This window comes from Penicillium griseofulvum (assembly GCF_001561935.1).
Source record: "Penicillium griseofulvum strain PG3 chromosome Unknown contig_84, whole genome shotgun sequence".
In the NCBI taxonomy this organism is placed as follows: Eukaryota; Fungi; Ascomycota; class Eurotiomycetes; order Eurotiales; family Aspergillaceae; genus Penicillium; species Penicillium griseofulvum.
This window is the reverse complement of record NW_024467475.1, coordinates 2,263,334-2,284,727: the sequence shown is the minus strand read 5'-3', so window position 1 is coordinate 2,284,727 and position 21,394 is coordinate 2,263,334. Positions and strand designations below refer to the sequence as shown.

General features: G+C 48.8%; 6 protein-coding genes across 6 annotated transcripts; 2 read left to right on the top strand and 4 right to left on the bottom strand.

Annotated features, from left to right (window-relative positions):
- Positions 1 to 32: 32 nt before the first annotated feature.
- PGRI_053780 (type I polyketide synthase) lies at positions 33 to 7,458 on the top strand (the record flags this gene model as incomplete). Its single annotated transcript, XM_040793091.1, has 8 exons — positions 33 to 114; positions 164 to 635; positions 695 to 1,003; positions 1,058 to 1,268; positions 1,323 to 1,446; positions 1,496 to 1,608; positions 1,660 to 5,990; positions 6,042 to 7,458. 8 exons carry the CDS (start codon positions 33 to 35, stop codon positions 7,456 to 7,458), a joined length of 7,059 nt encoding a protein of 2,352 aa, XP_040645058.1.
- Positions 7,459 to 8,159: 701 nt separating this feature from the next.
- On the bottom strand, positions 8,160 to 9,832 carry PGRI_053770 (cytochrome P450; the record flags this gene model as incomplete). The annotated part of the gene is made up of 4 exons (XM_040793090.1): positions 8,160 to 8,285; positions 8,339 to 8,974; positions 9,041 to 9,272; positions 9,327 to 9,832. 4 exons carry the CDS (start codon positions 9,830 to 9,832, stop codon positions 8,160 to 8,162), a joined length of 1,500 nt encoding a protein of 499 aa, XP_040645057.1.
- Positions 9,833 to 10,284: 452 nt separating this feature from the next.
- PGRI_053760 (uncharacterized protein) lies at positions 10,285 to 10,878 on the bottom strand (the record flags this gene model as incomplete). Its single annotated transcript, XM_040793089.1, has 1 exon — positions 10,285 to 10,878. One exon carries the CDS (start codon positions 10,876 to 10,878, stop codon positions 10,285 to 10,287), a length of 594 nt encoding a protein of 197 aa, XP_040645056.1.
- A 728-nt stretch (positions 10,879 to 11,606) lies between these two features.
- Positions 11,607 to 12,304, bottom strand: PGRI_053750 (uncharacterized protein; the record flags this gene model as incomplete). Its single annotated transcript, XM_040793088.1, has 3 exons — positions 11,607 to 11,759; positions 11,822 to 12,208; positions 12,260 to 12,304. The coding sequence occupies 3 exons, from the start codon at positions 12,302 to 12,304 to the stop codon at positions 11,607 to 11,609; spliced, it is 585 nt and encodes a 194-aa protein (XP_040645055.1).
- Positions 12,305 to 15,096: 2,792 nt separating this feature from the next.
- Positions 15,097 to 16,450, top strand: PGRI_053740 (Glycosyl transferase, family 54; the record flags this gene model as incomplete). Its single annotated transcript, XM_040793087.1, has 3 exons — positions 15,097 to 15,138; positions 15,187 to 15,632; positions 15,691 to 16,450. The coding sequence occupies 3 exons, from the start codon at positions 15,097 to 15,099 to the stop codon at positions 16,448 to 16,450; spliced, it is 1,248 nt and encodes a 415-aa protein (XP_040645054.1).
- A 1,612-nt stretch (positions 16,451 to 18,062) lies between these two features.
- PGRI_053730 (crossover junction endodeoxyribonuclease) lies at positions 18,063 to 21,350 on the bottom strand (the record flags this gene model as incomplete). The annotated part of the gene is made up of 3 exons (XM_040793086.1): positions 18,063 to 20,676; positions 20,832 to 20,850; positions 21,119 to 21,350. 3 exons carry the CDS (start codon positions 21,348 to 21,350, stop codon positions 18,063 to 18,065), a joined length of 2,865 nt encoding a protein of 954 aa, XP_040645053.1.
- Between the last annotated feature and the right edge of the window lie 44 nt (positions 21,351 to 21,394).

The following is a 21,394-nucleotide window of genomic DNA, read 5'->3' as shown; positions in this document are numbered from 1 at the left end:
CGATCTATACCAACGAATTATACTCCACCGAAATGAGCTCTATCAATACCTCTTCCCTCGGGACTGCTCAGTCCAATGCGTCAACCGACGATCCCATTGTGATCGTCGGAATGGGTAATAATTCCTGTACCTTCTCTCCAGTGTATCTAGCTAACCAATTTAGCCTGCCGTCTCCCCGGTGGTGTTTCCTCCCCTAATGACTTCTGGGAGATGCTCATCAACGAACGGACCGGGCAATGCAATGTTCCCAAGAGTCGTTTCAACGCCGATGGATTTTTCCACCCGGAAGGCGACCGTGCCGGTGTGATGAATACCAAAGGCGGCTATTTCCTGCAGGAGGATGTGCGCCAATTTGAAAACTCCTTCTTTGGGATCAACAATCTCGAAGCCACCTACATGGATCCTCAGCAGCGCAAGCTGCTCGAGGTAGTTTACGAGTGCTTTGAAAGTGCTGGTGCATCTCTCAAGCAGGTTGCTGGCGCAGACATTGGTGTCTATGTTGGCAATTTCACCGTGGATTTCCAGACAATGCAGGCCAGAGATCCGGAGTCTCTGCACCGATACAGTGCGACTGGCTCTGGTACTGCGATTCTTTCCAACCGTTTGAGTTACATCTTTGATCTTCGTGGTCCCAGGTAAGTGATCATCCGTTGTTAAAGTATCTTTCAATCTTTCGGACTGACAAGATCAATAGTTTCACCCTCGATACGGCTTGTTCATCATCAATTTATTGTCTTCACAATGCTGTCAATGCCATCAAAGCTGGAGAATGCGAAGGCGCCGTGGTGGCTGGTGCCAATCTCATCATGGGCCCTGAGCAGCATCTTGGAACCATGAAGGGAGGTGTTCTCTCCCCAACCTCCACCTGCCACACTTTCGACGCCAGCGCAGATGGGTACGGTCGTGCTGAGGGTGTGAGCGCTTTGTATATTAAGCGCTTGTCTGCTGCTCTGCGAGATGGCGACCCCATCCGTGCGGTGATCCGGGGAAGTGCCGTGAATGCGTATGTTATCTCGTTCGTATACATCTAACTGGAACAAGACACTAACGGTTATAGTAATGGCAAAACATCCGGCATCACTCAACCCAGTATCTCGGGACAGGCAGAAGTCATCCGCAAAGCATACCGCGCGGCTGGACTGTCCGTGGAAGATACAGAATACGTTGAATGTCATGGTACTGGTACTGCCGTCGGTGATCCCATGGAGGTTGAAGGCTTGAGTCAAGTGTTCAAGCGCAAGGGAAGATCGCCTTTGCTGATTGGAGCGGTACGTACGTCAATTCGCGTATGAGTGCACATTTTGCTAATCGATACAACCTAGAACAAAACAAACGTCGGACATAGCGAAGCAGCCAGTGGCATCACGGCTGTGATCAAGGCAATCCTCACCTTTGAGCACCAGGCTATCCCTGCAACCGTTGGTGTGACCAAGTTGAACCCCAAGCGTAAGTTCTATATCCATGTTGGATGAGACTCAGGATGCTAACCAGACAGTCAAATTGGATGAATGGAACATGAAGATCGTGACTAGACTGACCGAATGGCCATCGGCCATGCGTCGTGTCAGTATCAACTCGTTCGGTTATGGCGGTGCAAATGCCCATGCAGTATGATATATTCCTCTGTGTTGAAAATTTCGTGCATACTAACCATAGTAGATTGTGGAAGACCCGTATCAATATCTGGCGTCGATTAACAAAGTCCCCAAGGCAATCACACACAATCAACCCGCAGATAAGACGTATCTTCTCCCCCTGTCTGCCTCTACTGTCGAAGGATTGGAGTCCCGGGTCACCGACCTGGGAAGTAGCATCCGCAATGGCGCACACTACGACTTTGTTGACTTGGCCCATACATTGGCAAACCGTCGATCAAAGCTTTCTCAGCGTGGTTATATCCTCGCTAGTCAGGCGACTGCAACAAACGACCTGGTTGTCGACAAGTTGGTCACCCAAACCCTGCCTGCCTTGGACCTCGCCTTCCTTTTCACTGGACAGGGTGCCCAGTGGGCCGAGATGGGCCGCGAGCTGTTTGACCAGAGCCCGATCTACCGGGACACCATTGACCGCCTCGACAATGTGCTGCAAAATCTACCCGAGCCCCCTGCATGGTCGATTAAGGCTGCGCTGCTGGAACCAGCTGCCAGCAGTCGCGTTGGTGATGCGAGATTCTCCCAGCCTCTGTGCACTGCAGTGCAAGTCGGACTTGTGAACGTGCTTAGCAGCTGGGGCGTTGCCCCTCAGATGGTGGCCGGACACTCCTCGGGTGAAATTGCTGCCGCATATGCCGCTGGATTGTTGAGTGAAGCCCAGGCCATCATGGTCGCCCATTATCGGGGACATGTTGTCGGGCAGCTCAAATCGCAAGGAGCCATGATGGCACTTGGCGGTAGCGCAGATGAGGCGCGACAGTCAATCGCGGACCTCTCGCTCCAGGAGGAACTGGTGGTTGCATGTGTCAACTCTCCTGAGAGTGTGACCATCTCTGGCAGTGTCTCCGGCGTTGAATCACTCTTGCAGACAGCGTCCCAGGCCGGAAAGTTCGCCCGGAAATTGCAGACAGGCGGCAAAGCATATCACTCCTATATGATGAAGGAGATTGGCGAGGAGTACGAGCGACTCATTGAGCAGGCATGGCCAACTCTTCCTGCCAATCCTATCGATAGAGAGACACAGTTCTTCTCGAGCGTGGGTATTGACGGACCCAATTGGTACAGTCGCAAGACTACCGCAGCGTTGCCACTCAGCTACTGGCGTCAGAATCTAGAGAACTCCGTCCAGTTCTCCGCAGCGGTGACCAGAATTCTGGAGAATGGCAAATGCCATCTCATCGAGATTGGACCGCATTCCGCCCTGCAGTTGCCCATCAAGCAGATCCGTACATTCTTGAAATTTTCCGTGGACGATGCGCCGTACAGCTCTACCCTGGTCCGCGGGAAAAACGCTGATATCTGCATGAAGAGTCTTGCTGGAGAGCTGTATATTCGTGGACAGGATGTCAACATCTTGGCGGTCAATGATACCGATTCTGCCACCGCCAAGGTCATTCCCGATCTGCCCCCATACCACTGGAGCTACAGCCAGCTGCTTTGGAGAGAATCCCGACTCAGCAGCGATCTTCGCAATCGCAGCTATCCTCGCCATGAATTGTTGGGGTCAGAAATGGCCGCCGGCAACGGCATTGACCGGGTATGGAAGAACATTGTGCGACTGAACGAGGTGCCCTGGTTGAATGACCACAAGCTTGAGAGCCAGGTTGTCTTCCCAGCTGCTGGCTACATCTCGATGGCCATTGAAGCCATATCCCAGATTAAAGACCTGTCGAGATCGGACTCGTCATTTGTCTTGCGCAATGTCAACATCGCCTCGGCGTTGATTGTACACACAGATGAACAGCAACAGGCTGAGATGTACACAACCGTCTCCCCCGCCCGGATTTCCAAGGCTACCACCTCCAGCACCTGGTATGACTTCTCCATATCCTCATGGCAGGATGGAGGCGCGGTCTCTCATTGCACAGGTCGCATCAGACTCGATCAAAAGGCCTTGCCGGCCATTACTGTTGATACCACTCAGTATGAGCAGTGGTCGATGGGTTCATGGTATACCAAGTTGGCCGAGGAAGGACTTGTCTTTGGTCCTAAGTTCCAATCGCTGGTCTCAATGAAGACGGACAAGAAGAGAGTCAACCCAGCTGCAGTCTCCGAGACAGTCATCACGCAACGAGTTGCTCGATCATCGTACCAAGGAGATTACTATACCGTGCATCCGTTGACTATTGACGCCTGCTTGCAGGCCGCCATTATGGGTGGCACGGCTGGCAATCTCAACCGACTTCGCGCCCACCTACCCGTCTTCCTTGACCTTTGTGAGATTAATACCCCCAGGGCAGAGAGCGTAAATTCAACTGGATCCATCCATACTCTGTCTCAGAGCACCGGATTCGGCACCAAGTCGATCGATGCGTCATTGCACGATGGCTCCGGCTCTGGTGTGATCAACATGCGCGGTGTCCGCCTATCTCTGTACACTGGCAAGGCTGAACAGGAAGAATCCGACACAGGTCGTCATCCATGCCTACGAGTTGTGTGGAAGCCAGACCTGGCCAGACTGACAGCAGATGATCAACCCCATCTCCAAGATATCATCAGCGATTTCCTTCTAACCCATCCCGATTTGGCAGACAATGGCAAGGTCGGCGTCGTTTCTGCCTTGTTGGATCTGGCTGCGCACAAGAACCCTCGCCTGCGAGTATTGGAGCTGGGCAAGGGGTGTGACTGCAAGAAGCAGGGATGGCAGGAACTACTGGATGAGAAGACCGAATTCCCTCGTATCCGAGAATGGAAGACTGTGGAGAACGAGGAGATCGATGGGAAATACGACATCGTTTTGCTTCCTCATGGCGCCGGCACCAAGCCGTTGAGAACGATGGACCAGTTGCTGAGTCTGCTTGACGTCAACGGCATCATCGTTGCCCGAACAGAGAGTGTCATGCCTACCACTCTGGCTGAGTCCGGATGCACTATGTTCGATTTGCCTTTTGGAATCACCATGGCTCTTCCTCCTCAGCCACAGCGCAAATGGAATGGTCGTGTGGTCTTGCTTCACGATCAAGCGTCCAAGATGGCCGACGCTCTGCGCCAATTCTTTGCCGCAGATGGTATCTCCTCTGCTCGTCTAGACGAAGTAACAACGGAGATGATCACGCAGTCTACTGTTATCTCCCTACTGGAGATGGAAACCCCCTTCATCCCAAATATGACACCGGAGGAAATGAAGCGTTTCAAAATCGTCACGGACAATGCTGCAGAACTAATTTGGTTGACGGGCGCCTCTACCATCACTGGCGATGCTCCGGATCTCTCCCTAGCCAGCGGTCTCTCAAGGGCTCTGATGTTGGAACAGCCAGCTCTGCGCTTTGTTACCTTGGACGTGGGCAAAGGTCCTGACCGTATCAGTCGGGATGCTATCTGCACCAAGGTCCAGCATATACTTACAGTCGACGACGTGGCCGATGACAAGGAATTTGTCTGGCACGATGGCCTCCTCCACGTGAGCCGATTCCTGCCTGACACCACCCTCAACGACCTTTTCAGCAAACGCGAGGCCAATGAGATTGATACCATGACTCTGGCCGAAGCGTCACCTGCTCAGCTGGCTATCAAGCGCGTCGGCATCACCGACTCGATCTATTTCCAACGTCTGGCTAATCCCTCTACCGAGATTCCGTCCGGCCAGGTTGAAATCGAGGTAAAGGCCGTCAGTCTCAATGCCAAAGATATCTACACACTGTCTGGCAAGATTGAAACTCGCAAAGGCACGGCGGCCATCGAGTTCAGTGGAATTGTGCGTGGTGTTGCATCGGACGTCTCGCATCTCGCTGCTGGCGATCGCGTGGTCGTCCTGGCCCCGAACAGCTTCAGCACGATCGAGAGAGTGCCAGCCTGGGCCTGTCTGAAGATGCTCCCGCACGAGAGCTTTGAAGTTATGCCAACCCTGCCCGTTATCTATGGAACGGCGCTGTATGCCCTTGACGATCGCGCCCATCTACGCGCCGGTGAAAGTATCCTCGTGCATTCCGGTGCCGGTGCCTTTGGAACAGCCACTATTGCGATTGCCCTGCAACGGGGAGCGACCGTGTATACCACCGTCAGCACAGAGGAAAAGAAGGATTACCTGGTGAACGAACTTGGAGTTCCTCGTGAGAATATCTTTGCCTCTCGCGATGACTCGTTTGTCGCTGGCGTTCTGGCCGCCACCAATGGCCGGGGTGTGGATGTCGTCGTCAATTCCTTGACGGGTGATCTGCTCCATGCCACCTGGCAATGTTGTGCCAACTTTGGTCGCTTTGTGGAGGTCGGCAAGCGCGACATTATTGATGCCGGACAGTTGGATATGCGCATGTTCTTGCGCAACGTCACATTCACTGCCTTTGATCTGACCGAACTCTTCTACCATGAAGATGAACACTACCGCAACATCTGGACCACGTAAGCTCTCCCGTCCCCAGGATCTTGACAACTTGAACTAATGTTTTCCAGTAAATTCGCCGAGGCTTTAGAGCTCTATCGAGCTGGGGCCGTCAAGCCAGTTCCCATTGCCACTTTCGATGTCAGTGAGATCGCCCAGGCATACCGCTTCTTCTCTACCAAGGGCCGAATTGGCAAGGTCGTCATCTCGTTGGAGAACCCCTCCAGTGTGATTAGAGTTGCTCATGCGCGCCATCTAACCACCTTTGATGCAAACAAATCCTATCTCCTCATCGGTTGTCTCGGTGGACTGGGTCGCAGCCTCAGCCGCTGGATGTTTGACCGCGGTGCTCGTCATTTCACCTTCCTCGGTCGAACTGGATGTGACAAGCCCGCAGCCCGTGAGCTGGTGGATAACCTCGAGGCCTCTGGAGCCACTGTCCAAGTCGTCCGTGGAGATGTCATCAATTCCAACGATGCTCAGGCCGCAGTCGACGCTTGTATTCGACCCATCGGTGGTGTGGTTCAAGCCGCAATGGGTCTTAGCGAAGCCCTCTTCTCCACCATGACACACAAAGCCTGGCACACGGGCATCCAGCCCAAGTGGCAAGGAACTTGGAATCTGCACCACGCGCTCGAGGCGGGTGATGACAGCCAACTGGACTTTTTCCTGCTCACCTCTTCCGTCTCAGGCAGTGTTGGTACAGCCACCGAGTCCAACTACTGCTCTGCCAACGGCTTCCTTGACGCTTTCGCACGGTACCGTCGCAGCCTCGGCAAGCCCATTGTCTCCATCGGTCTCGGCATGATATCCGAAGTAGGCTACCTGCACGAAAATCCCGAGATCGAGGCGCTTCTCCTCCGCAAGGGCATCCAGCCTTTGAACGAAGCCGAACTTATCCAGGTCGTTGACCTCGCCCTCGCTTACACCTCTGCCAACGGGCCGGAGTCACTGGCACCGGGTCTCGAGTACGATCGACTTTCTGCCTCGCATATCCTCACAGGATTGGAACCACACGGAATCCGCAAACTGCTCGACCGCGGATTTGACGTCAATAACGGCACGATGCAAGATCCTAGAGCGGTCCTCTTATCCGCCTCGCTCGATTCGCCCGCTTCTCAAGATTCATCTTCTGCCTCATCATCTGCCACCTCGCTCTCTGCCCTCCCCTGGGCCGCAGGTCTGTCCGCTGGTGTCCTCAAGTCTATGGTGGCGACCAACAAGGATATCGCATCCGCCTCCACTCTCAACGAAGCAGTTCTTCTCCTAGTTAGGAAGCGGTTCTCGAACCTTCTGCTTATGGGATTGGATAAGATTGACTCGGTTAAGCCGATCACCTCGTACGGAATGGATAGTATGATTGCGTCGGAGTTCCGATCCTGGTTCTACACGGTGTTCAAGGTTGATATTCCTTTCTTGGATGTTCTGAACCAGACCTCTACCCTACAGAGTTTGTCCGATGCTGTTGAGAGCAAATTGGCTCTTTAGTTTGTTGGTTTTGTCCTGTTTGCTATTAGACTCTATATATTGAACAAATTGTCCTTGCTGTAACCATCCTTTTCACGTGGTAAATTAAGCCAGTAGTATGAAAAGATATTAACCTAGAAATAACCGAATCTAACATTATGTAGAATTTCACTACCTCCGGGCATGAAATGTATGAAGAACATTGTAACTTATGTTGATGATCCTTACACAGAAGCAATTCTTAATACCTTGTAGAAGAATGAATCCAATTTTTCTCTTACTATATACATGAGGTCTAGAAGAACGGCGACACTTCTAAATATCTCTTTTTAGTCTTCCTATACGTTCTTTAAAGATCGGTCCTCCCCTCAGTCTGCTTTCGTATATTTTTTCTGTGCTTCATACCCTATTCCTATCTTCCTTACAATCGTAATGTACAGGGGAAAGAAGTTGCACATCCTAACAGAAATAAAATAGAGCTTCTATGTGAAGGCTGCTATCAAGGGTTAAAATCAACCCATAATCATTCAACTATGCTAATCTTCATGCTTATACCACATGTACTCAATAGATAGCTAGAATATGAGATGCAGTATTCAACTCACGCTAATAGCTCTGGTCATAAAGGGTCATATAGAATGATTATCAGTTCAACATGTAGGAAACATTTTTCTGAATTCGTCCAAGTATAGAAGGATCTAGTGCGTATCCAAATTGTAGACCTAGGCTAAATGTTCTCTGCTAGCAATCTTGATCCAGAAATCATGATGCACCAACAAAGCGAGATTTTCCTGCTTCCAGATCGGTCTCGTTCCATTGTTAATCTTGGGTCGGAATAAACGGAAGAACTAACAACTAGTTAGTGAAATTGAACAGTGATGGCCAAGAATAACAACCATACCTGAACCAACAGTTTATACGTCTCCAACAGCGCGATATTCTTGCCTAAGCAGATACGACTCCCGTATCCCCACGTCAGGATACACTTATCCATCAAGGCCGCCCGCTCTGGATCTTCCAACCAGCGCTCGGGGCGGAAGTCATGGGCATCATCGCCGAAGACTCGTCGATTCCGATGAACAACGTATGGATTCGCGCCAATCTCTGTCCCCGCTGGGATATATTGATTATGCAGCGTCATACCTCCCTCGGAGACGTAGCGGGGGATGATCATCGGGGTGGAGGGCTGATACCGCATTGTCTCCTTATAACAAGCGGAGAAGTAGGGCATATCTTTGACCTCGTCGTAGAGGGGGACGGGATGAGTGAGCAGTCCTCGACGATCATAATCGTCAATCTCAGCGACCAGCTTGTCATACACGCCTGGCGTTTGAAGCACGTATCGAATGAATCCGCAGAAGAACGCGGCCGTCGTATCGGATGCCGCTACCATGAGCACAAAACATTCGGTTTTGACTTCGTCCAGAGTAATGGTGGATCCGTCGGGGTTCTTTGCATTGAGGATATTGTCAAGGAAGTCGCCCTGCTGTCGTTGTTTGGGATTGTTCAATCGCTCTGCAAGGAGCCGATCGCGGAACTATCCACTTGTTAGCTTGAACCTATCTTTCACCAGCTCTAGTTTTCCGTAGTGATTTATACGTACGGCCATGATTTTTCCTGTTCCCGACCCATCGCCTGGCTTGGGCATGAAATACCGTCTCGTGATCGGATTCTCCAAAAAGGGTCGAGCTAGCCATGGCAAAGCCCCAACAATTGCAGCGAAAGGCGCCATCTGATGGAAGTTTTCAATCAGATTCTCAACATCCCGACCTTGGCTGATAAATCCAATGGGCTCGCCAAATGAAAGCTGGCAGATCATGTCGTAGGCAAACCACCTGTCCGAATAAGCTTCTTGATCATCCACGTCTCATATTACGGAAAATACTTACTGTGACCAAGCAGCAAAATCCATCTCTTCGCCAGTTTGAGCAAACCTCTCAGTTAACACTCCCGTCCATTGGATAATGCGATCATCGACCTGACCCTCAAGTGATTTCAAATTGGTCAAAGTAAAAGAAGCAGCCACTCTTTTCCGCTTCATGGCATGTTCATCATGTTTGAGTGTCTGGAACGGCGGGGCAATCTCACCCAGCACCCCCACTGTATACACATCAGTCTTGTCTACTCGTCGATGGTAAATCTGGGGCAAAAGCATGGGATCATCCACGGCCAATAGATTCGGTGCAGCGCGCACGATGGGTCCGTATTTCTCATGATACTCGATGCCTAAAGTGTGGGCTTGTTTGGTGTGTAGAATCCATAGTTTGAAGAAATCGGATATAGAGGCCCAGAAGGGACCGGGGATTCCGCGTAGGGGATGGAAGTAGCGGTTGTAGATGCCTCGATAGAGGATGTAGGATATGAACACGACGAGACTCAGACAGTATAGATGCATGTTGGTCGAATGAATACTCCATTGTTGGTTTCAAGAAATGGTAGGTGTTTTATGTGGTCATGTCTGACCTGACTTGCATATATTATGACAGGCTGATGGTCAGAAATCAGCCCACCTTTTATTGGTCAGTGGCATCCTGATGAATGCAGTAAGTTATGTGACATAGGTATATGTGTGTGGACATGAAGTCCTATTTTTTATCCCCATGGTCGTATGTGCTATAGCCCTTGGAAAGGATAAAGTGATGTTGACAAGGAAAAGGTGTCTGTTGGAAGAGGTCCGTGCGCAGGATATATCTCAACTGCTGGACTTCCCCTTTTCCTCAAGGCCATCACGGGATGTTTTTTACGGATATATTACTATGACGATAACCCGCGGAAGACGTGTATGAATTAAATGCCACAATATAAGAATAGATTTCTAACACAAGCCCCTTCAATTCCGGCAAAACCCTACGATTTCTCCTCAAGAGCCTCAACTGCATTTTTCAAGTCATCAACCTTCTGTCCAAACCGTTTTCTCACGTCCCCCATCACAGTAGCAGATATTCTTCTCGGATCGAAGTTCGTCCTAACGACTAGACCTGGCTCTCCCTCCTCCGACGCACCATCTCCCCCAGCAATTTCAGCACCTGTCTCGCCGGTCGTGTAAGCCTCGTAAACGGTGAGAAGCTGATTCAACGCATCGCGCGCAGACTCTTGATCATCCTCGGCATGGATTGATTCTTTATCGGTGGACTCAGACGCGGTTTCAAACAGGTCTTTGGCTATTCCGTAAACGTCCTGCAGGTCTTCGATCAAGTTATCGGCTGTCGGTTCCTTGGGCGAGGCGGAGTATGCGCGGAGTTGGAGTTGGGCCTGGGTAATTATAGCTGTTGGGCGAATGTAATTTATATTCGCGCTTGGTTGAAGTGGTAGACGGCTCTGACGGCTAATAGTTGATGCAATGTGCACGCTCTGTAGAGTTGCCAAATTGTAGGAGCTTCTTATGGGAAGGTGTTGGACACCTTGTCGCAAAGCTACGCCGGTGCGGAACGAGGATGTCATTTTCTTGTGTATGACAATTAAGAAAGCACAAAGGCTAAATGTAGATTAAAGCTATGGCTACTTTCAGGAAGTTGGCAGAAAAAGCAGCTCTGAGCTGATGACGTATGTCTTACATGCTGATTAACACCGGGAGTATATCGTGATGCGTAATGTTCGTGGAAGCTTTGGGCTATAAATTAAAGAAATTGCGAAGCAAATATAGATCTGACATGTTCCCTAGCGGCAATGATTTCCTCAGACTCGCGTTCCACCAACTTCGTTGATATAGTATGGTTGTCGGATGCTTCAACTGTTCGACTACTATTCGACCAGACGGTAACGGCAAAGTAGACCCTTTTATCAAATAAAAGAGGGTATATGCCGGGGGCCTTTAGTCCTATCATGGCATAAGGCTTATCATACAGATCCATTAACAGTAGAACCGCTATATCGGTAATAAGTCCATACGTTTATATATAAAGAACCAAGTTAATTAGAAGTTAAGAAATCAGCTTGGCTTAGTTTCTGGTTAAGAAGTGGGTTTAGAGCCCTTACACTATATTGTATATTTCATAGCCATCTAGTCCTGTCCTGTCGTTTCTGAAATACGAGGAAAAGACACCGAAAAGGGATGTTTGAATGAATGTATAGTGTTAAGCTATTTGCACAAATCACAGTATACCAGGCCAAGCTTTGTTGAAAAGTGTGGTAGAGAAATAGGCACTGCCCAAAGGGGTTCGCTCAACCGTTCAGCAGGGAGTCCGGCGGACGATGCCCCTCCATTTATCTCCATGGTTTTCTTCTCCCGAAACATAGCCTTCTGTTGGACCGCATTGATTGATGATGACCTGAGCACTATCGGCAATGTTGCCGAACCCGCCAAGGGTCTTCGGCGATGTGTTCTACCATTTTGATGACATGTGTTAGCTATGGGTATGCGAGTCCGACAGGTGAAAATACTTACATCATTGCACCACCAGATCGCAGAGTTATACGAGCAGCTCACTCTTCCGCAATTTCCAGGTCCAGGACCATTGGTGGGTTGGCCTCGGACGCTGCGTAGGTGACTGATACCTTCCTGGATCCTTGTTCGGAGTGCCTGGTCATAGTTGTTGCAAGTAACAGCAAGTCGCTTTTGTAGGTGAGGGGTGTCCTCCTTGGTAACATCATTCGGTTGCGCGAGAATGTCCGCGAAATCCAAATCATATTTTGGGTTGATGTCGAGCAATTCGGCATAGATTTCTTGCACGGTGCCGTTGAGAATAACTTTGTCACCTCCTGGCTTGGTCTCAACCTCCCAAGAGAATTCCTCGACACCATAACCCGGAATAGGGGCCTCAAGTGCTTGGATCTATCTTTGCATTAGAAACGTGCAACATAATGAATATGGTCATTTACGCACAAGATGGAATGCCGCGAAGGCAGGAAGAACAGTTGCCAGTCTCATGATTGTGCAGGAGTTGGTCAGGAGAAAGTCTCAGTGTGAAGATGCAGGGAAAGAAAGATTGTTTGATGAGCTTGCTTGAGAAAAGATCATACTCCGGGAGGAACATCGAGGCTTTTATACCTTTCTTTTGCTCGTCCGGCCGTATATCGGATGGAGCACAAGTACTGGATGGCCCAACCGAGGAACATCCCGAACCAACCGTATTCGATGTTACATTCATCCTGTTTAAGGTGACTAGGTCTGCATATAGTACAATGCCTAGATTGATTACTCTATCTTTTAGTTCAATGGCGCTGAGGGGGTTGTGGAGATCATCTAGCGGAAGCGGCGGAGCAAACAAAGCACCGGGTTAACAAAAGTATACTTTGAGGTATGTGTCATGAAAAGGCGTTTGGCCAGGGCATCCTTCTAATCTTAAGTCTACTTGACCGCGCCATGGTTGATTGTGCTATCCTCAGACTTGTCCCCTTTACAGAATCATGATAGCCCAGGCCGAGTTAAGGGTATATGATGCTCATCCTAGGTTCAGAGGCAAGTCATGGATTAAAACTCATATTATAATTTCCATTCAAAAGGACCGTTTGGGGAATCTATGTGAATATGCACCCCGGGGGCCGTAAGGATGATTACGGGCTTAACACTTCTGACTTGTGGACCAGAGAGAGGCTTAGACCCTTTTCAGGCTACTGCAACGAGAGCACATTAAGTAGGATATTATTCAATGGTTCACAGTGTCCAGATTCTGTTGGATATCAAGAGGGCCGTTGAACCGGTAGTAGATACTACGACTTCTCAGTTGTTGTAGTATAGAAGAGCAGTGACCATAGACTATTAATGTGACCCCATCAACAATATGATATGAGGTGGTAGCTTGCTACTATTCTTGCGCGAATCTTTCGTCGGATGATAGACGAGAACAGTACGAAATACCTACTTGGCTTTACTATATTTGAAATTTGGACCACTTAATATGGTATTACTGGAGGATGTAATACGGAAATACTGTTCTGTTAATAGTGCAACCATTTAGATTCGCTATAGGATCTAGCTACAGACTCTGGATAAGGGACGAAGGGTGATATGTGTGTGACGATTCCCTACGTATTTGTCTTGCGATAAATATGACCTGCACTGAGTCTACTTGCTCTCATTTGCAAATTTTCATATGATAACGTGCACATTAGAGGACTGGTTTTCTATTAGTGACGCTCCTCATTTCTCGAAAACATACACTTTTACGACACACAGATAGAAGGTATTACCCACTCTACTACTGCTCTTCTTGAGGCACGCTAAATGCGTGTCGGAATATGATCCATGTCATCATCTCCATAGTCTCTAGTCTCAATCTCCGGTCTTCGGGTCCTCACTAAGGTCCTAACAAAGTAAGTAGTAGGAGCATTCGGGGTTGAACGGATATGAAGCCAGATGCATGCAATGCGCAGACGGACCCCAGGATGGGTAAGCACTGGGGGCTTGCATTAGCGTATTATGATACATAGCCCCCGGGGCCAACACTAGGCATCCGTGCATCACTCATAACAGTTAGTTAACTACGTTAACTACTCAATCCGATGCGTTAACTTGTTGAATGCCAGAGGGTCTAGACAAGAATCAGGCACTCGTGGGACAGATGCCATTGACCGATAGGTGGTATTTAGATCTCTCTTTGTCTCATTTTCCTGTCCATCCATTTTACTCCATATGAATTCTTTTGATCATGTTGGACTTTTGCTCCAGGAAAGGGGGCGACGCGTGAATGAGACTAGTACCTCGAAGGATCGGGCCGGTGACTGGGTCCTGGTCAGCTTCTGCCAATCAGAAGGAATTGTGGAAGATCGATCTTTTTTCGTGATAGCAGAGATTTGATTGAACCTAAGCTGCAGCAGAGTATTATATTAAGCTTGTAGCTGTTGGCCAAACCCGTCGCGATGTAACCTCATTGCGTGATCTGAACTAGAAGCTTGTCTCAAACAAATGTTGAGAATTTGGGAAGGGCCTCCGGGATGTGCCTTAACCCTTACGAAGACCCATGAGAAAAATAGCAAAGTGAGGTCTCATAAGTCTATACTGCGTTATTGTTGTCACTCTCAAAACATCAGTTTTCCGGAACCTGAGGGTGAAAAGTTGAATGACAACGCTAATAAGCGACGTGGCCTAACGAGATTCTCTGTGGAGGAAGAAAGAATACATCGTATTTATACTAAACCACACAAAAACAAGCCTAGTAAGGTCATATCGACTGTTCGACATTCACCATTGGCTCCACGGCGCCTCCCGGAAGGAACGCACTCGATATTGCTATTCCTAGCCAGGTAGCTAGCTTAAAAATGCGAATCTACCCTATCATAAGCCACTTCTAGCGTAAATCGTGGGTCCTCGTAAGGGTTAAGGCGCATCCCGGACGCGCTCCACAAATTCTTACCACTTGTCTGAGACAACATCTTAATTCAGCGCACGCAATGAGGTCAGGGGCAATTCAGTGTGGAAGGTGCGCTCTACCTCGGCATTAATAGGCAATTTTATGATCATCTGTCCGATTTATCTCATAATGTGAAATGAACTTCCGCATCGCAGCCCTAGACGCATGCAGACCCAAGCGGATCCTTCCAGGAGTTATCTCCGACAGTACATATGTACGGAGTCCTGACCCACTAAGCATTTCTGAACATGCTAGTGGTATTAGCAGACTAGTCCTTGTCTTGTGACAATTGCAATTTTTGCGAAAGTCTGGCAGCGCCTTCCCATTTCAAAATCTATTGTACACAGCCTGATGTCTGAGAAGACTCCCAATGCCTCTTCCCTATCTCACTCATTATCTCCACCTCCGCGCGGTGAGGATATTTCTTTCAAGTTTGTTTGTATGGCTCTTATTATTTCAGTTTTGCCGAATCAAATTTTGGCGCGATCCACATTCTGCCTTCTTCAAGGAACACCATGTGTATGATATGGATTACAGTCTCTATCGAGAGCGTGAAGCATGGCATTTTGTATCGCGACACAATTCCGATCTCAACCCTCCTCCCTACGTCAAGTCAGATCTCACACCTGCTGTTTGTGTAGCGATTGTCACGGTTCGACGAGACTCGGATGGCTATTTCGAGGCATCCGTTGGGTCATTGCTTGAGGGACTTGACGAAAGAGAGAGAAGCAAATTATATCTCAGCGTACTCTTTGCTGATACAGAACCGAGGGTACACACTAGCTGGGGCCAGAAATGGGTAGAGAGGCTCACCGACTCCGCTACAACTTATAATGTATCGGATGATCAATTCAAGCATTTGCAAGACCTGGAAAGGGAAAAGAACTACTATGAAAAAGGGGTATTGTGGGTACCCAGATCATGACCAAGATCCAACCAGTGACACCAAAGCTAATGATAACAGTGACTATTTATATGCTCTACGAACCTGTCAGCAACTGAACGCTCCCTACACTATCATCTTCGAAGATGACATCATTATCTCTACCGCATGGCTCTCGAAAACGTTGAAGGCGTTGGCGGATATTTCCCGGCTCGAACAACAATCAGGGAAACCCTGGATCTATCTCCGACTCTTTTATACCGAGACGGCATTAAGTTGGACAAGCTCAGACTTTGCGTATAGGAATATGCCACTGGTCTTTGGGGTCCTGATACTGTCCGGATTGATATGCTTAATTTCCCTTCGCCGCTCTCGCTTCACGCAATTTCACCTAGATCCTACTAGCATAGTAGTCATCTCAATGATTTGCATTCCAGCATTCACTGCACTTGTCTACATGGTCGGGAAGTACAACTTGATGCCCCTTGACGGGGTTGTCGAGATGAACAAGTCTGGTTGTTGTACGCAGGGATTAGTGTTTCCCAGGGAGCGTGTCGATGGACTGATTGACTTTTTGAGCGAACGAGGACATGGCCAGACGGACTCTATGATTGAGGAATATGCCGATTCTCACAAACTGAATCGATACGCACTGGCACCGCCGCAGCTCCAACATGTGGGTTTGAAATCCAGCCGGGATAATCTCGACATCAATACACGCAGCACGTGGGCATTTTGGTTTGAAACCAATGATCCAATTAAACTGAAGGAAGACCACCGCAGACTACTAGAGGACCATGACGTGATGAAGATGCTGAACTCGTCAACAAAATATGATTGAAGTGATAAATTCGACGGAAATTCGGTTCCATCGGATCACTAAAAGGAGCCATAATCCGGATCTATATGAACTCGATTCAGGACATGTATAATCCAAGACACTCTGGGTACATGATGTACATCCATTGTCACCCTGAGCCACCTTCCTCGCTGAATCACCTTTATCTTTAAGGGAGCAGATGATTGATCAATCACACCTATAATCGACGACGCCAGACCTGGAATTCATGAGCAGAGCGACAATCAACCCATACAGGCCTTTGTCCCAAATGCGTTAGCCATATCTCAGATTCAATTGTGAATATAGATTCCTAATCTCACCTAACACTTCAGCAAAGATTAGGATGAGTATCATGCCAACATAAAGCCGAGGCTGCTGAGTCGTTCCTCGGACTCCAGCGTCACCAACAATTCCAATGGCAAACCTTCATCCTAATCAGCAAATTTACAAAATACCATAGAAGTTTCCAAAGTGTGTTCAACGTACCCGGCAGCTAGTCCACAAAGTCCAACTGACAGACCTGCACCCAGTTGAAGTAAGCTTGTATAAAGAGGGACGCTTTGAACGAGATTGTTCGCAATTAAAACCGAGACGACTAGCCCGTAAATCCCGAGAATACCAGCCATAACGACAGGAACAATGTCTAGGCTTTTATTAGCCCGTGTGTCATACTTCATTCTCTCGCATAGATGTACTTTTCACTATGAGATCAGGTCTCAGGACCCCCGAGGAACAAATCCCAACACCAGATTTGGCAGTTCCGTAGGCTGCGCCGAAGGTCGTAAAGATTATGGCACTCGCACAGCCTAAGGCTCCGAAGAATGGCTGTTCATGCATACTCAATATTCAGGAGACTCCTTCGTGCATCGACTGATGAACGGGAGACTTACTGCGTACGTAGGGCTGTAGGACATTAGCTAATGGTCTCATGAGGCTGCTATAAAATGGATAAGTAGACTTATCTTACCAAAATTCGGATATCATCTTGTCTATTATCGTATTAACTGGAACTTGAATAATAGGTGATCAGGTGTGAGAGTTCTTCGACAAGGCACAGAACAATAAATTGGGACGATGGAAGTCAGTAAATGTTAGGCAGCAGGTTAGCTCAATATAAAAGATATCCACCACATACAGACAGTTCACCACATGAGATCTCCCCGCAGCAAGGGCATCATGATTGGAGGCCATGTTGCTGGCAAGGACTGGGAGCCTGGAGCCTAGAGCCCGAGACGGACGTAATGTAACGCTACCGCGTGTAGGGGCCGGCCATCGCCAGGTAGTATATGCACAATCCCGGACAACTCAGATCACTAGTGCACTAAGTACGCACCGGTTTCATACGGAATAGATCGTATCTTTTGTAATCCATTGCTAGAACACGTCACGTGAGTTTTGGTGATATTTACATAGTACTGACTTGATGTAATATGTTTAACATACGTCAAAGTTCTGGACATCAAGTGTTTGAAATTTCTATCCAACGCCGTAGGATAATGAGAGATAATGTTGCGCCACACATCCTTGTATCCAGAAGCCCCAGAATCGGGGAGAATCGAATTGATGCTCAACGCTAATCCAGCAAAACGAGAAGAGGGGTATATAAAAGACATTAATCGACGAGGTCAAGAATGCTGACGCGTGAGATTCTTTTCTTCTTAGCAGTCTGATTTTGTCTGCGCGCGGTGCTCAGGTCATCAGCAGTTGGGCCTTCGCACGAATCTTGTTGAGGCGGGGATTGATCGATCGACCAAAAGCCGTCGTGCAATATGACGTTTTCCAAGTGCCCCGTGGTCTTGTGCTTCAAAATTGTAATCGTCTTTTCCTTTGAAGACTTTTTGGGGGACTTATTTGCGTCGTTGGTCTGTTTGCTTTCGCAATTCTTCGAGTGTAAAGGCAATGTATGGACTTCGGGCTTGGGGTTTCCTTCACTGCAAGATCGGGCTGGTTTGGGATCTTCGTCCTTAGAGGAACGAGTCCGAATTTTTGGCGCTTGCGGTGCCTTCTTTGTTGAGATTTGACACAACGAGCGAGCTGCGGTGTTTCCATGCTGGCCCTCGTCGCTTTTCGAGGATAGAGACAGGATCTCGATAGCTTTTTCGATGTGTTCAACCTGGGCCTTTTCCTCGCACTGAACCTTGGGAATTCTCTTTGACTTAGCTACAGTCTTCCTGGATGGAGAAGGCAAGGCTGTCAATGCTCTGGCTGGGAAGTCCTCCAGGAAAGTTTCAGGTTCACAAACGTCGGAGACCGAGTAGCTGATTTTGAGACCCATGTGCCGTGCCGGTTGAGGCGGAGAATAATCGTCGTTCATGCCCAGTGAGTCCGATTCTTCAATATCAACATGACCAGTCCCCAAAGCGGTGCGCCTTGATATAAGACGGGTACGTTCCGACATGGGGTGACGCTTGATATTGACAGAAGGAGACAAGGTACACATGGAAGAGAACGTATCCAGGAGGCCATCGACATCCCGAGAGTCGTAGTGCATAGTAAGTGGGGATCTTTGGTGAAGATACATGCTCGGAGAGGAGAAGTGGTCATCTTCCAGGTCCAATGTTATTGGTGAAGAAGACTCAGAACCGGCAACGAGCCGGGGAAGAGGATTGTGGGTTGATGTAGCAGCTTCCAACAAGTGCGCTTGTTTGGTTGTTGACAATTCGCTCTTTTCCTTCGTGAGAGTTCCATATTTCAAGATACTGCCTCGTTTCATTCCAGCGTCAATAGGCCCCTTTTTCTTGGGACCAGTACGTCGAATACTGGTATTCTTCTTCGCCGCGGCTGCTTCGGCTTTCGCGGCTTTTTCGGCCTGTTCTTTCTCCCAGTTTTTCACGACTCCAGGAATACCCAATTTTGCGACAGTCTCAAATACCCACACCTTTTCGAGGGAGAATGGGTCGAATCGTTTTGTAACCCGAGACTTCGATGGTGTCGGAGGTGGCGATCCAGTGGCTATTTCTTGGTCTTCCTCTTCCTCGCCTTCCTGTACACTACTTTGGGATGGGGCTGGTGGGTTTGGTTCTTCGGCAAGAAGGTCTAGTCCAACAACATCTGCGGGCAGCATATCTAGCTGGAGTTCTGGTACTGCATCGGTGCCAAAGCTTGACCGGCATCGATACACCTTTTGCAGACTAGGTGGGCAATCGGGCACAAATGAAAAACCAGGCGATACGCCCAGGACTGGTCTCTGGAGACGAAGTCTGTACGAGACAAGAGGCTCGGCCAGCAGTCTGATCAATTTTCTTGCTCCCGATCGATAGTTCCATTCAAAGTGGTCTGCAGCAAATGTTCGGATTGCTAGCGGGTCGATATCGTTATCCCACGCCTGTGCGAGTCGACTTCTCAGGATAGTCATTTCTTCATCGCTGGAAACTTTGGGCTGTGCATAGTACTCGAGAATTTTTCGGTCCGGAAAAGAGGCTGGAACTCGAACGGCTGGGTGTTTTCTCGTAAAATAGCCACTCTCATTCTCCTCAAGTTCATACTGGAGTCGTTCTCTCCACTCGTTCAATCCTACATCCACGTCTGCTTGTGACGCAAGCTCTTGCAGAAGATCCTCGCCGAATCCAGCCTTGGCAATCTCTGCAGCGAGCTTACTGCCACATTTCGGGACACCGGAGGGTAGATAGTCCCCTCCGCTGAGCATAGCGAACAGAATCATTCCCGGTCGGTCAAGAGGTATGTTTGATGAGTGCCCATCCTGCCCCATTGTGTAGCATGTCACATGAGTCGCAGAAGAGCTGCCACTTCCGCTCTCTTTTGAAAAATTCATAATGGTAAAAGATGATCCGAACATCAGCGCGTCGACATCGTTGCTCATGACAGCGTCTACAATGCCTGCTTGCTGTAGTCGGGCACATTCAGCTTCTGCCTCACCGGGTGCCTCATGCCATGGAAATCTGAATCGCTCGATGAGGTCCTTGGAGCGCTTGATGATCGGGGCATTGCCATAACTGCGGGTTGAGACTGCTTTGCCCCTCTTAAAAGCAGGCTTGTCTTGCCCGTCATAGACGAAAAGTGGGTGAACTGGCAATGCAAGTAATTTTAATAACCGATAAAATAGTGTGCGTAATTCTGGGTTTCTTCCGCCCCGCCCTGCTTGGACTTGAAAAAGCCAGATCGAAATGTCGACTGCAATGCGGATCGGCCTTGCTGTCCGCTCCAGGTGCGTCACTGCCAGTTTGGCCAGAGAGATACGCTCTCCTGGGCCAATTGCATTGATGAGCCTTCAGGGAGTCAGCATCTTTATCGAGAAATCTGGCAATATGCAGTTCTGCTTGTCATGTTATGGATAAACAAGGCATTTACCGACAGGTGGTACGAATATATATATTTCTAAACACACAAAAGGAAAAAAAAAAAGAACAGAGGTCTCACTTACCCAGGAATACCCATGCCGACTGTAAGCAATAGAAAAATCAAATAACAATGAAGGGGCCCATGTGGCGTTAAAGATGTACGAAATGTAGATTTTGCGGAGATGGGAGGTTGTCATGTAAATAAAGACGGCCCGATGTAGATCCGTTGCCTAACAACGAGCTTCAACCAACAGATTGGAAGGTCATACTTAGGTTGATCTCACTTTTCTCTTTTTGCCTTTGAAATTAATCCGATGGCGTTGAAATTACAACCCGTGCGCCGGTGAATCGAATATTTGTCTCCACGAACCCTGCGAAATTTTGTTGCTCTCAGAAAGGAGAGCCAGGCACCCGAGCTTAACAATGGCGAGTGATACCTCAATGGGTGCTAGTAAACGCACATCAGCAACTTCTGGCCTGCGAAATAGCCAAATAGCACGACCGGTCTCGCCACATACGCCCCAGCAACGTTCGGGAAACCCCTCGTTCACCAGCAGCACATCACCGAGCTCCTCCTTTCGAAGCGAAGACGATGCGATCATATTTGAGATAGGCGCACGATGGCTCCGCGCAGGCTTTGAAGGAA